This window comes from Embiotoca jacksoni, unplaced genomic scaffold (genome assembly GCF_022577435.1).
Source record: "Embiotoca jacksoni isolate LCO1_2020_lvr unplaced genomic scaffold, fEmbJac1.0.p SCAF_2, whole genome shotgun sequence".
In the NCBI taxonomy this organism is placed as follows: Eukaryota; Metazoa; Chordata; class Actinopteri; family Embiotocidae; genus Embiotoca; species Embiotoca jacksoni.
In genome coordinates this window covers 11,550,337-11,566,152 of record NW_027185340.1, presented here as the reverse complement: position 1 = coordinate 11,566,152, position 15,816 = coordinate 11,550,337, and the positions used below count along the sequence as shown (strand labels likewise).

General features: G+C 39.8%; 1 protein-coding gene across 2 annotated transcripts in view; it reads left to right on the top strand.

The window, feature by feature from the left end:
- Positions 1–15,816, top strand: part of edar (ectodysplasin A receptor) — a 38,528-nt gene that overhangs the window by 10,988 nt on the left and 11,724 nt on the right. For both annotated transcript variants that reach the window (XM_069154548.1, XM_069154547.1), the window contains exons 2-5: positions 2,843–2,908; positions 6,108–6,227; positions 9,514–9,695; positions 12,667–12,752. In XM_069154548.1, coding sequence (XP_069010649.1) covers positions 2,858–2,908; positions 6,108–6,227; positions 9,514–9,695; positions 12,667–12,752 — 439 coding nt within the window. In that variant the 5' untranslated portion in view covers positions 2,843–2,857. The remainder of the gene's footprint in view (positions 1–2,842; positions 2,909–6,107; positions 6,228–9,513; positions 9,696–12,666; positions 12,753–15,816) is intronic.

Sequence of the window (15,816 nt, the reverse complement as noted above, 5' to 3'; positions counted from 1 at the left end):
TTTGTGAGCCGTTGATGTGAAACAGCTGTGGACCAACACCGGGTTGTTGTTGTTGTTTTAATGTATATGTAGTAATCAACACTCAAACAAACCCCATGAGAAGTGTAATCAAAACAGTAATCACAGGTATGTTTGTGTACAGCTATAGACCGTGTTTGTTTGTGTGTGTGTGTGTGTGTGTGTGTGTGTGTGTGTGTGTGTGTGTGTGTGTGTCATGCTAAAACTCTGTTGCTGCTAGTGTTTGTGTTTGGTTTTGTCCTTCTGGCTTATCTAAATGTCACTTTAATACTTATTTAGCAGTGAAGATACATTTTCCCTCAGTGATAGGAAAAGTGGACTCAATCTTTCTCATTACATTTTGGTATTTTATTGTTTTGCTTTGCCCAGTAGATTTCCCTTCATATTCCCATGTCTCACATTCATCATTACTGAACTGCCTCGAACAGAGACTTGTAAGTTTTGTGATTTATCTTAATGGCCAGAAAATGTATTTCTCCACTCCACCGAAGTTAATCAGAGGGTTCTGCATTTGATTCCTGCAGCTTTATTCACACTGACACGGCGGTGTTTGTTAGTTCAACATATTAAATATGAGCTTGTAATTACATGTAGATCAGAAACAAAATGTAATTGAAAAAGAGTAATTCAACATTGACATGCTCCGCATTATATCTGGAAGAAGCCTCCATGTTTCAGGGAGATGACAGACGTACTGCCACGCTTATCGAGACCACACACACACACACACACACACACACACACACACACACACACACACACACACACACACACACACACACACACACACACACACACACACACAAGCTGTATTCTTAATGTAGGCCAATGCAGGACAAATCTACAGTTAATACAATCACAGGCATGCTCCTGCAGACACAACTACAAAGAAATAAATGAGCAATGACACATTACCACACAGCATATGTTGATTTATGGCATTCTGGGAGAAATATGCACACATTTCATGAAGCATTGCTATCACCGCCATTAAAAGTTCCCCCAAACACATCCATCTCTTCACAAATGACAAACTTAGCAAATAACAAACTTAGCAAATCATCTAACTTGGTGACATAACAGCGATTACACCTTTACAACCTGATGGTTTTCTTGCCAAAGTCATCAACACATTTTTCAGCAGATAATATTTTAGTTTGGTTGCTACACCAAACACACAAAGTTTGAATTCCTCTTTACCTAATGTCCTCTTCAGTATCACAGCCACTGTAATAAAGAACATCCAAGCCATTCCATAAAAGTTTTTTTTTTCCCCTTTAACGTATTTTAGAAAGCGCTATAAACTGAATTAGAAACGTTAATAGGATTTATTATATATTGATGTGTGTATATTTTCTATTAATTTGGAGATTAATAATTGCACAACATAATTTGTATACCCTTATGCAATACCAAATTATCATCAAATATTAATAGTACAAGTGCTTTGTGGTAGTACAGAGCACCTGAGAGGTCAGGGAGGGAGTTTTTTGGAGGACTACTTTTGTATTGCCTTGCGATAGTTATGTTTTGCATTGCAATAAGGGTTGCATTTTTACACAGTACTTTTGCGTTACCTTGCAATTATTTTCATTCTGTCTGAGCCACATGTCTGTTTCCACTCAGCTGCACCAATCGTCTCGGCATGGATCAAGTCATTGAATTTGACTTTGAACTGAGCATTAAGTGCAAGGGTCTATCAAAAAGTTCCAAGACTGCTCCTGTTGTACATAAACGGTAATTAGCACAATGATGTGCACAGAGCAAGGGGGAGCTATGACCTTATGAGTAAGGACTCCAAGTTTCATTGCTTGATAAACAGCAGCACCTGAGTTAAAAATTTGGAACACTTACTCACAAATGTTATCGCTTCCTGTTTCCCCATGTCATTTTTGATCATCCCTTGTATGACGATATCGTACTACTCCGTAATAGTCATGATTACGTTATTGGAGAATTCTTATGTCAAGGATGCGGCCGTTTTTATTCAGGAGCAGTTACTGTGCTCGGTTTACCTTTAAGTGCTTGTACGTCACCGGCTCTCTCACTGACCGCTGCTTCTGTTAGGACTGCAGCCTGGGGATGGCACATGATTTCGGCTGGGCATAGAAGCACCGCAGATTCAAATAGTAACAGCTACAAAAATATCCACAAGACTACAGACGGGACCGCAGCGACAGCCGAAGTCCAAACAATTACCGTATCCAGCCACAGCTTCACCCATTACAGCCACACAGTGTGTCCATAACCAGAAATACCACAAATATTGTGCGGTAATGCAAAAAAGTAATTCTCTCCAAAAAATGCAACCCTCGGGGAGGCAATATTAGCACGCACAAGTGTGAAACAAAAGGCTTCAAAGCAGTTTTCTACATGGCATTTCAACGAAGTTTAGGGGTTGGACAAAAACTTTAGCCTAATAACAACATGACATGATAAAGAAATAGGTATATAATTAAATTTTGTTAAGTGATATCACCGGTCTTTATTGAAGCAGAGGTAAGCCAAAGGTGATGTGTGCTTGTAGTTATGTGGCAGAAGAATGCCACGGGCTGTTCTGCTGCTATTACATGTTTATGGGCACTGACGTGATGCTAACTCATGGGGGCCACACACACACACACACACACACACACACACACACACACACACATGTATACACAAACACACCATTCCCATTGACAGCACTACTGTTGGCAGGAATGCTTTGATTCATGACTTTGCTGTTATATAATAGTTGTTTTGTGCAGGAGCCAGAATGCTGGAAATGTTTTTATGAAGAGTTGCATTGCATGATTGTTTGTCTTTCTCTTTTATCCCCTAGGAAGAAAACGCAAACATGTCAGAGAGGAGAGGTCAGAAGAAGTCCATCTTTCTGTCCTCATTATTAGTAAGTTGTCTGTCCCTTTATTTTGCAAAAATTATTCTCCTTTACCTTCCTCAGGCCTCCCCATTTTCCTCTACGCCGTCCCATTACGACACTTTACCCCCCCACCGCCCCCACCTCCCCTCCTGCCACCTTTTCTATATATATTCACTAGACAGTTACCCTTTCCTCTTCATGCCCTGTTTAAAGTCATCAAGCAGTAGCTTTGATCTAAAATCATCATCATATTTCTGCTGTCGGTCCACGTAAAAACGTACTGGTCCGGCATTGTGGATCGCAGCCAGTCAACTTGGCACAGCGTCATCTAGACTTTGGGGTAGTACGTGCCAGCAGCTTGCACAACTCTGCAGCCCTCGTACCAATTAGTCATCTTTAGAGTTATTCGTAAAGCAAATATCTTTATAATCTTAACCTGGAATCTCGAGATTCTCCACTTGTTTTGATGTTGAAACCCACTGGCAGTTTTCCCATCAGGCCGTTCCCCCTCATCCTCCCTGCCTCCCTCTGCTCTCTTCTCTTCATGCGGGTTAACACTGGAGCCATAAGTCAAGAAGGAGAAAATATTTGGATTATTTTGCCAGTTAATGGCATCAGAAGTAAATTACTCTTCAAATCTGTAACTTCAGTTTTAGACAATGTAGAAAAATTACAAATGACTGACAGGATGCTATGTTGCTATTGTCATATAGCTAATTATTTTAGACAGCATTAATATACAGGTGACGGGGCACTCAATGTTCTCAATTTTCTGTTTGCGAACACTATGTTGTTTAAAAGTCACCTACGTTCCAGCTAAGTTCTAACATAATTGGAACTTTTGGGGAGGATGTGGGTTGTGCTGAAATGTATTTTATGGTGCCTGAGTGAACATCTTCCCAAAGCGTTGTGACATAGCTGGCTGTGCACAATTAGTGTGGTGTGTTGCAGGAAGTTTGTTTTTTCAACTGGAAAAATATGAGGGAGAAGATAATTATGACACACAAACAAAGTAAACACTGTATAAACAATGTGTAAACACTGACTAACAGTAATTGCCTGGTAAAAACCCCACAGTGACCCTTAGACGTGTTGACATGCCAACAGTGAAGAATGGCAGAAAATTTGTTGGACAAATTGCTTGCTTTCAGTGGCACTTCACGGTCTCAGAAATTGAAACATTAATAAAAAAAAAAAAATTATAATTTTGTTGATCGGTACAAATTAAATATCTGGGAGTTTTAAATGGGCAGTGCACAAACTTGATGAATGACGTATATTATTCATAAGGAGCACTGCTGATTCTGTAAACAGCTGTATGTCTTCTGGAGACGCTTTCCAAAGTCTGATAAAATAACCTGCACTATATCAGCGTCCCTTTTGAACAGAATGTCAATATTATCGGGAACGGTCATGATATCAGATTTTCTCTGTACGACTATCGTGGCCAAAATATTTCACGATAACAATATTATTGCAATATCTCCTGAAAATTTGAAGAAAATAATGACAATAACACCCTCAGGCCACGTTGTAACGGTATTAATAATGTCCTTTTTTGCACTTAGGATCAATAGCTCAAGGTTTATGTTGACCACTTATACGCAGGCCTTCTTCTTGGTCAGTTATATGGTGTGTAGCAACCAGTTTAAACAAGCAATACTGCCACCTTCTGGTTTGGAGTATAAACCAGGAAAATACTTAAACTGGATTGATCACAATATTATTGAATGTGTTAAATCAACACAATATCAGTTTCATTTTTTTTTTTTTTGTCAATTGATCTCTCATGAGAGCCCTAACTCACCACTAATAGGCCTCAATATTCACTTGATAGAGTTTTTTTTCTTTTTTCTTAAGGTAAGTTTTCTTAAGGTTTTTTTTATTAGTCCTAATTACCAAATTAAAACTACATGTTCAGTTTTGAAGTCATTATGGGTGCATTAAGTCATTGTTTGTTGAGCTGTATTTACACTATCTGTCCGTCAGGTGTGTAAACTCGGGGTCAGTCTGTTTTGTATCCGGTTTAAATCACAAACACATTATCTGGCTTGAGATTAGTGGGCTCAAACACTGTATACACACATGTTCGGTATGTAGACACACGTACAAACACTGGCGGTGTAAATTCTTATTTACTGAAACAGCGCCTTATGTCTGCTGACATGAGATGGTTATGAAGAAGAAGAGAGAGCGAGAGGAAGATGTTATTAAAACAATGGAGAGAAGATGGAGAGACTTAGTCATGCACTCATTTCCCTCCATCATTTTCTGGACTGCAGATGATTTTTTAAAACTCAGTTAGTTTGTTTGGGGAAAAAACAAAGTGTGCTGGTAAAGCTTTAAATACCAGCTGCTACTTATTAGTGGGAGCCACAATGACAAAATACCACACACACCACACACAGACACATACACAGTCATGTTTCCATCACTTCAGAAGACGTGAATTTGAATTACATTCATTTCCTGAAAACATAACCACATAACTTAACCTTAACCAAAGCCACATAAACCTAACCCTTAACCTAATCTTGACCTCCACATCACATCACCCTCAAACCAGGTCTTAACTTTCAAATTTGATGATTGCTGTTGTGCGTACTGCTACTCCCTAAAAGGGACATGGGTCCCCAGTGTGACTGTGAAAACACATATGTCCCCACAACTCACATGCTCTCACACACACACCCACCCACCCACACCCACCCACCCACCCACCCACCCACCCACACACACACACACACACACACACACACACACACACACAAAACCTTGTTTCACTATCCTTGTAGGGAGACTCATTGACATAATGCATTCCTTAGCTCCGTACTTTAGTCTTAACCATCACAATTAAAAGCCCAACCTTCACCTTAAAACCCTGAACAGTCTTAACCCTCGAAAAGCAGAATCAACCCATGAAGACCTCAATTTTCAGCTCTATGGATTAGTGTGCAGTCCGGTTTATGTCCCCGGTCCCAAATGCAATGTTAAAACATTGCATTGATTTCCACTCATTGTGTTCAATGGAGCTTATCAGCTGCCAAGAGCAGAGACTTCTTGTACTACGAGTCTGTCAGCCATGCTGTAAGAATGTGCCTGCGTTACTATGAATGTGCAATTTTTTGTTTTCACAAGCTATCAATGTGGTTTTGCAGTCACTTTCACACTGACCCTCACCCCCCTCTCCAACTGTCTGTCTCTGTGCCTCCTCCCCCTCCCCCAGGTGTGTTGTATGTTTGCTAGTGCAGAGTATTCCAGCTGTGGAGAATATGAGTTCTTCAACCAGACCAGTAACACCTGCCAGGCCTGCCCCCAGTGTCAGCCAGGACAAGAGCCGCATATGGTGAGCATATATACATACACACACATACACACACACACACACACACACACGCACACACACACACACACACACACACACACACACACACACACACACACACACACACACACACACACTCACATAAATACCATTAATTTAGCACAGTCTGGTTTGTTATTACTTCCTTCTTCCTTCATGTACCCACATTGTTGAGCCTTTTTTAAAGTCAGCTGTTGCAATGAGCTGGGAGAAGGAAGTGGGATAAAGATGGTAACTCGGTATAACCAGTATGACCACCCAAAACTGATTAACAGCACAAAAAACGACCAGTATGAACCTGAGTTTCGCGCAGACCATCCACAATAAACACACACACACACACGCAAACACATAGCTGCACAGTGAAGGGTGCCTAAATTCAAATGAACAATTTCTGTATGGTTTATCGCTCTCATTGAACTTCGATGTGAAGGCATGCATTACACTGAATGACTTGCAGTAGTCACATAGTGATTTAGCGTCCGTCAGTCAGTCTGCCGACAGCCAAAGTAAACAGAGCGCGCGAAAATGCTTCAGTGGGCACCCTGGGGTGCCACGCCCTCTTCACAGAGACAGCTGCATTCAAGGGTGAACAGAATGACTTATATGGGTTCTGAAAAGTTATCATATATTCTATATTCCCTGGATTTCAATAGTTTCCCTCTTATGCAGTCATGTCATTAGAATGATGCAAGAGTGCAAGTTTTGTAGGCTCTTTAAACTCAGTGTCTTACATTGGATAAATTGAAATTGGCTCATAATTTCAAACATTCACAAACTAAATCAAAATACATTGATAAGGACATTTTTTTTTATTAAAAGCTTAATGAAGAAGCAAAAAATAGAAACATTGTTGCCATAAAAGACCCTGAAAACTAAGTTTCAAATATGTATTTTTCATGAAAAGAATGACATAAAATAACCGTGACTAAATAAGCAAGAATAAAATGTAAAACTTAGAACAACAAAACAAAATCAACTGTTGTGCTTTATGAGGACTTTTTGACTGTGGTTCGATTGGTTTAGACTGGCGGTGACCAAGTAAGCAACTGTCTTCAGATTTGATTATGGTTGGTGCACAAAAGTGTGTGACGTGGCAATCCAACCTTAACCAGCGACAAGAGCTCAGACAAAAACAAACACAACTGATGAATCCACAAAACCACCCACCTCTGGAGTTCCCTATTGACCCTACTGGGCGCTTCAGGCTTCAACTCTCACTGCTCTCACAGCAAGCAGCTGTTTAAAAATACAACTTCTGCACTCCAAACATCATCGCGAAGCTTTCAGTAGTGGAAGAGACAGATGTTTTTCCCAGGAGTTGAAAAAAAAGAAAGAAAATGGACAAAGGAGCTGTTGTTACTTCCTTTCTGTTTGCCATATTAACTTAAACCATAATCAGATTTTTAAAGCTCACTTGTTGTTTTAGTGCCACAAAGTAGACAAAATTGTTACATGCTTCATTGGAAAGATGACAGCATTCTGAAGCCTTGATTGCTTTCTTCCTTCCTGTCTCCTTTCCTCTTTTACCCCCACATGCCATCTCACAAATGTATGATGTATTTGTTTGTTTTTTTTCCTTCCTGTCCTACTTTCCTCCTTCCTGCCTTGTGTTTCCTTAAGCTACTTCTGGTAAGCATCCCCAACAAAGTGCTGTGTTTCGACTTGTGAAATCAAATGATGTACTTGTCTCTTTCTGTAACGGAGACGACAATGAGAAGCTCAGTCTGACAAGTACAGAGCTCTGTCATAAAGACTAATTTAGCTGTTTGTGGGCGATAGAAATGTGAACTGAAAAAGAAGGTAAATCAGTGAGATAAGAACCACTTTCTCCTGCTGTTTTGATCCTTTTTGATCCACAGCCTGTAATTCAACGACTTCTTCTATTTCCCTGAGCTTTCTCTGCATTTGTGTGTATGTGTGTTTTGACACGCTTTTAATCACTGGGTAACCATAGGGTTCCTCCTCACAACAGAGACTTCAGAAAGCACATGCCCACACACACTCACACAGACACAGTTCAACACACACAACAATGACGAGATCTTCAAGATCCCTTTTAATGTGCATCTTGTATCCAGATTTCCAGGCTATTTTACACAAATGTAAACACTCAAGTCACATTTACATTTTCGATTGTTTTGTATTTATTGAGTGATGAAAGTGCTGATGGGGTGAGGAGGAATTCAAGAAAAAAGAAAACTCGGGACTGAAGTTTCAAGTCAGTTAAAGCTGCTCTGCATTAAGATTATGTTCCCTTGTGACCTGTTGGTTTGAGATGCATAACATGAACCACAGCTTCCTTTGACGGTCAGCTTTCAAAATAAAGGCAAAAATGGCATAAAAGTTCCTGCTTGTTGTCAGTTCTGTGTTTCATCCACTTCTCCCTAAATCCGACAAACTCTATACCATAAGCAAGATTTAAAAAGGTGACACATTCGCCTTGGAAAGGGAGACGCTTTCAATCACTCTGGAACTACTTTGAGTCAGTGAGCAGAAGCAGAGTCACAGCAATCCTGTGCACAAAAGATCCAAAGTGAGTTTTAACCCAAAGCGACAAGATCCCGCCGATAGCTCCGCGCAGTTCCATATCAAACAATCGCGCCGAGACTTACGGACGTCAAACAGAAGGGAGCGAGTATTAGATTTCTGCAAGAGTCGGTCGGCTTTAGCCCAAAGCAAAGAGGCACAGGCTTGTTTTAATAGACAGATGAAAGTAAGAGGGAAATGAAAGATAAAAGAAGGACCAAAAAAGACAGAAAGAATATGTTTTCGTATCTGTGTCTGTGTGTGTGTGTGTGTGTATGTTTGTGTGTGTGTGTGTGTGTGTGTGTGTGTGGCCTGTTCAGCCTCCCCAGTGAGAGAAATTACCATGTGGAGATGGGAGGAGATCGATGCTAGAGAACAGAATGATGAGTCGGTCATCTTAAACACTCCCAGGCATGGAAAGCTGTACAAACACACACACACACACACACACACACACACACACACACACACACACACACACACACACACATGGACCTCTGTGACCAATCAGATTTCTCATCTGTCATTTCAAAGTAGTAAAGCCAGATTTACTCAGGACATTGATAGAAACAGATGTGTGTTTTTGAATGTGTGTGCACACCACATTTAGGAATCATCCAATTGATCTGTAAAGCTTATTTAAAATGATATAGTGTCAAATGCATGAACTCCAGTTTATCGTGTCTTTATGAATATGTGTGTATGTGTGTGTGTGTGTGTGTGTGTGTTTGGTTGGCAGACCTGTGGCTACGGTGTGAAGGATGAGGACTTTGCCTGCGTGTCTTGCCCCCAGGGAAAATACTCCAAAGGGAAGTATGAGATCTGCAGACGCCATAAAGACTGCGATGCCCTCTACAAAGCCACCGTGCGCGTCGCAGGAACTCCAGAGAACGACGCAGAGTGTGGACCCTGTTTACAAGGGTAATGCTCACGGACACACAAACACCATTCACAACACTGCGACCGAAAAGCAAAAGGCAACAGCCATTTACCACCCAACGCTGAACATCCCTCAAATATTAATGGGCACCAGATGAGTTCTCAGATTCAATGTCTTACTTAAAAGTGCCCTCTACAAGGTTTCTGTTCATATTCAGGACTATGTTTACTACAAAAGAAGGCACTGTGGAAACTTCTCTGTGTTGTCATTGGGTGCTGTATACACACAAACTGTGTATTACTTGATACACATTACGCCTGGTGCTGCCCTCTAGATGCTGCACGCTGCAAATGAAGGAGGTCCGTACATGCAGATCAGAGATGGGTTTTTAACTGAGAAAATACGTGACTAATACTCAAAATTTCATTCATAAAAACCTATATTTATGTGAGACAATAAATATGTTTGTGGTAAACAAAAGGATGCATGTGGATACACACCGCGGAGGGAGAGATAGAGGGTAGTGATATTGATGTTAATACTGCCAAATGCACAATGTAAGTCTCGTCCTTTCTGTCGCTAAGATCACAACTGTTCCTCCTCTTCGCTGCCTCTCCAGCTCTAGCAAAACAATTATTGCTGGGTGAAATGAAACACATCACTACTGCTGCACCACCACGGGAATGTCTCGCCAGACACCAGATATGAAAGACAGATTTGCAGCAGAAGAAAAAAGTAAAGAGATTTATGGAGTGATGTCTCTGGCAGTGATAAGCATCATCGGTGTGTGAACTCAGCTCGAGTGTTACGAAGTCTCATTTAGAAGTAGAAGTCCTGCACTCCAGCTTTAATACATCCTCCCACTTTAAATCCGGCACTTTTCCATCTGCACATGGCAGCTGTCTATGCAACCACTGTCACATGAAAATATTAAGTCAATAAGGAACATATAAATGCTCCCAGTCCTTCCTCTGCACCCCCCTCGTCTTCCTCTCTCGTCCTTTGCATTATCAATCACTCCGCCGTCTCTCGCCTCGCTGGAGACGTTAACTTGTTATGTCAACACCAAACTTTCTTTCCGTTTTTTTCTCCTGAATCATATTTCAACTAATAATAATAATTTTTAAATTAAATGTAGGCAATATAACAATATACTGTATAATGAAGTAGGTGATGAAGGATTTTGCACAAAAAAAATAACTGCAAGATATGTAATTTGTGGATATTTAAAAACCCTCCTAATCCATCTGAGAGAATTAAATGTTGAAATGTCTTCCTCCTGTCATCAGTCTGGATGCAATCTTGCTGCCTCCTACTTTTCTTGGCTCTCAGTCTCCTTACGAAGGATGTTTTTGCTTTTTGATTAGTGTGATTCTTACAGGAGTGAGTGTGCAATCACTGAGTCTGGTCATGTCTGTGTCTGTATCTGTATACGCTGTACTGCATGTGTGGGGGGTTGTTTGCTGCAACTAACAGATTCCATACATGTTCAATGGTGAACAGAACAGGCCTGAGCAGTTGCTTTAAAGTTAAGCCTGACGAAAATACCTGCTGGAGAGTGAGAATAAGTGTGTTGGGACAGACATTTCTCTGTTTGTATCCTTGTAATGATTAGTATTATTTAATGTTTATAAATCATCTGTAAAAGAAGGATTCATGGGGACAAATATTTCATAATTGTCTGAGACATCAGTTATATCTTAGTAACAAATACATGTGAAAATACATTATTACACATCAGGTATTCTTTTTTATTCAGTATGTATTTTCTAAATATTTTTTACGTATATAAATATGTCTGATATATCAAAATTAGGGTACAATAAGACTTTAGATTAAGGTAAGCAAAACATTTACGCATTTTCAATATTGTAATAGATTATATAAGAATTTCAAATGTTTTATTGAACAAGTATTGAACAAATACTATTTTTAGAGTAAGACGATGTTTTCACATATTTATGAACTGTTTAACAACATTTGAAATTGCAGCCTGATGTCATGCTAAAGCATGTAATACACCCATCAGTCCACTAGAGGAGTCAATGTCACTGTTTCATACTTACGACTCGTGTAACCAGGGTCAAAGAAAGAGGTCATGTGACAACATACAAAGGGACTTTCTTTGAGGAGACCGGTGTTTCCATGAGAAAGCAAAAGTCAACGTAGACATAATGTTGTGTTTAATAATGTACATTATGTGGTGTACATTACGTAAATTACTATAAAAAATGACTTATTTCAAGCCAAACCAGGCTTTCCTAACCCTAACCAAAATGTAAACTGTGACATGGTATCCTCTAGTGGACTGATGGGTGTATTACGCTAAAGAGCGTAATACAGGGTTGGTAATTGTGCATAGTTATATGTAATTCAAATACAGTGACTAACATGATGGCAAAAGTCCATCAGAAATATCAAATCAGACATCCCCCTTATATGTCTATCCACCTCTGCCTTTTAACATCCGGGAGCACAAGATTGAAGTTCTGACTTTATCCAGAAATCTGAAGGCATCAGATAATTACCTGCAAAATCTGATATTCTGTACATGCCCTCAAAGCCTAAACGACTTAATAGCACTACCAGCCATACGCAGACTTGGCTCCTTGTTGCCTCCCTCTTCTATCCTCTCGTAAACACTTCATGACTCAGGGCGATATCTGTACCGAGCTGTGTTTGGTGCCTTCAGGCCATCAATTATGTACATTTCTGCACAGATTCAAACTTTTCACCTCGGCTGTGTAGGTACAGTGTGTCTAGAAGTTCCGCATACTATACACACACCTGCCACACTTGCAGATAGTACTTACTTGCAAGTGTTTAAAACTGTTTTATATTGAAGCCTTTGCTTGAATTTTATAACAGATTTTTTTTTTATGGCAGAAGGAAAGACTGTGATTGAGGCATTGGCTGATGATGCAAGCAAAGCTGATCACCTGAAATCTCCGGTTTAATCACTATATAGTCCAACAAGTTGCTGCTTAAAACCACGTATTTGATGTCTTCCAGGTATTACATGCTGGAAAACAGACCCAGAAATCTCTATGGGATGGTTTGCCACTCCTGCCAGAATGCACCACGCAACACCAAAGAATGTAAGTAATCTCATGTGACTTCTTTGCTCTTCATTTCTCACTGTTTCCTTCCTTACGAATCTGTTTTTCCCCAACATCACCTTTCAGCTATGAATTCCCCTTCTTCCTTTCCAACACGTATCTTCACAGCTTTCTCTGCCTTAACACAAACCTGGTTTCGGCCAGATTAAATGCCACAAAACATTAAAGATTTCACTCCAAATGAAAGGAAATATAAGGGGTCAGGCTGTGCAAAAGCAGCTGTACAGTATGTTGAAAACCTGCTGAAAGCCTGGACTTAATTTGGGGATAAAAATAAGAGGTCAGAGGTTGTGCTGAGTTCTCCTGGACCCTCAGGTCACTGTCCTTCCCTGTCAGTGGGCCTCACTGATGGATACAAAAGAAGTGGTACACCCATCCCCTCCTCCATTCCTGGATCTCTGTTAATCTGGCTCCACAGGGGGGTATTGGCAGCTCATCAATAATGACACTGCCTCATTGATTATTTTGCTGACCTGACACTTGCAACACAGTGCGTTAATGCTGTCATCTCCTGTAGTCTGTTTGATTTTCCTACAATAGTCCAGCTGAGACATTTGTTCTTGGCTCTGTGCGCCTTTCAATTCTCCTGTAGAAATGTATGTTTTGCGGATCTTATATTTACATTTCACAGTGGTGACAGGAATATTGTGACCATATGATACAGTATGAAATCAAGTTTAAAGCTGTAACATGAAGCCAAATCTTATTTTTTTGGTGAGGAGTGACAATACATCACTGAAAACTAATCCTTAGTATTGTATTTCATTGTATTTTTTCATTCCTCACATGAATTAATTTGCCATTGTGTCTTCTTTAGAGTCTTTTGTTTGTGAAACTTGATTACATATTCTCTGCAATTTTTTATTTATTGTAAAAAGCTTTTAGTTCACACTGATGAGTTTTATAGGGAGTTATTATGGCTTTCTCTTAGTGTTTGCCTGCACAGCAAAAGTGTAAATTTGAATTATGTCCTCAGTTAAAAGTATTCACATACAGTTAAAATCAGTATGAAAATGATCCGACTTCGGTCCATTACAATATAATTACTGCAGATAAATGTCTCCCGGTATAAAAGATTGTCCATTTTATTAAAACCATTTAGTTTGAAAAATCAGCATCAAATCATTTAATCTTATTTACATGAAATGAAAAAAAAAAATCGTTTTGTGGCAAGAACAGACTTTCAATGTGTCAGAGCATATTTATGAATATTAAGTAAAGCATCGTGAGGTGTAATGTTTAAACGTCAGAAAAAGGAAAAGAACACAATCAATGCTTAAGATGCGTATCGCAATCAATGAGCAGAAGCCAAAGATGTTCCCTGTCCTGCTGCGTCGTCGTCTGTGGGACCGTCCAGATGTGACAGATAGATTGCTCCAAAAATGAGGGAACGTTTGCTCACAGATTCAGTTCTTCAGTAAATTTGTGTCTGGGTACGCCAGGCTAACGTCAGTGGGAATCGAACAGTGTTTTTGACCCTCAATGATACATATCGCTATGGGAATTATATTTATGGGCCTATAATTGCTCAAAATTTCCTTTGAGTATAATTGAAGAGCCCGGAAACACATTTTATTGTTATTGTGTCATATTTAATGAGAGTGTTTTGAAAGATGAAAACCCCAAAAAGCAGCCTGGGCCTGCAGAGGAGTGGGTGTGAAATTAGGAACTGCAGTATACTCGGTGTGTGTGTGTGCGTGCCTGCGTGTGTGTGTGTGTGTGTGTGCGTGCGTGCTTATAAACACGTGCTTTTCAACAGCCACCTAATTAGCTCTCCCAGGCATGGAAATGAGTGATTGAATGATGCCGTGAAAAAGAGCAAATAAATGAGATGTAACAAGATTAGCAAATAATATTATCTTGTATTTACGTTTATCGAGCTTATTTTGGAAATGCAATTTTTTTAACACTGACAAAATTTCAAAAGTCATGTTTCTTGTTTTGAACTCATAGTTGGACATCTTTTTTCTTTGCTTTTTTGAGTTGGGTAGGAAGATTGATACCTTTGACACATGTTTGGGCTGTCACTGCTTGCAAACTGCCTAGTTCAATTACTCTCCAAGATGACAAAGAACCAAAAAAAAAAAAAGCATTATTTTCTGGGTCAGAGGATTTACTTCGAGAATAACCTGATCATTTTTAGCCTTTGACAAACTTCATTTAGGTGTAATTACAAGTCTTAAATTATTGTCTAATTTCTATTAGGCTTTAAATGCTGCATGCCTTTCTAAAATACGTCTGATTTGTCTGGGTAAAAGATCAAATAAACTTCTTGTATTCTCTATTTCGTTCTATCTGTTAAATCAGACACGTTTCAATCGAACCCCTTAAAACTTAAAAATAATGTCGACCCTCGACAGTAAATAGAGGACGGAGATGAAAGCTGGGAGTCCTACTTGCTTTGGGTGAGGGCAGGCTGACACTTGCCATGTAATCTGTAAATTACCCTGGCTCCTGCCGAGCTCTGTGTGTGCGATAATTAAAACTTCAGCGGGTATGAGAAAGAGAGATGATTAGCATGTTTGTGCTTGCGCTGATGCCACTCTTTGGCAGGCCATAGATATGAGTCTGGAGGCATCGCTCAATTTCCACTGTCACCTTTTGATTCCTATTGACTTTCGGTGCCGTTTTTCAAACGGGCGCACCTTAAATATTTAAAAAGATGGCATCTTCACTATCAACAGTTCATAAGCGGATATCGCTATTTCGCATTATTGGAAGTTAACTGTTGCTTCATCTCTGCTGACAGAGGTATTATGATTCTTACTTCAAACAAAAATGCTTTGATTTTTTTGTTTTTTTTTCCTTATCAACACCGCTGTGTAATTCTGCTCCTCAGTTTGTTTGGACCTGAGTATCCAGATTGCCCCGAAGAATTATCATTTGCACCGTGTTCAGCCTGCGAGACATAATTAAGAGATTAAACCACAAGACGCTAAACAGAATTCCAGTTCAGGCTCATATCCTTATCCAGAGTGTAAACACATACCCGAAGTTAATGTCTGCAGCCACAGGGCACTGGGATGTGTGTGTGTGTGTGTGT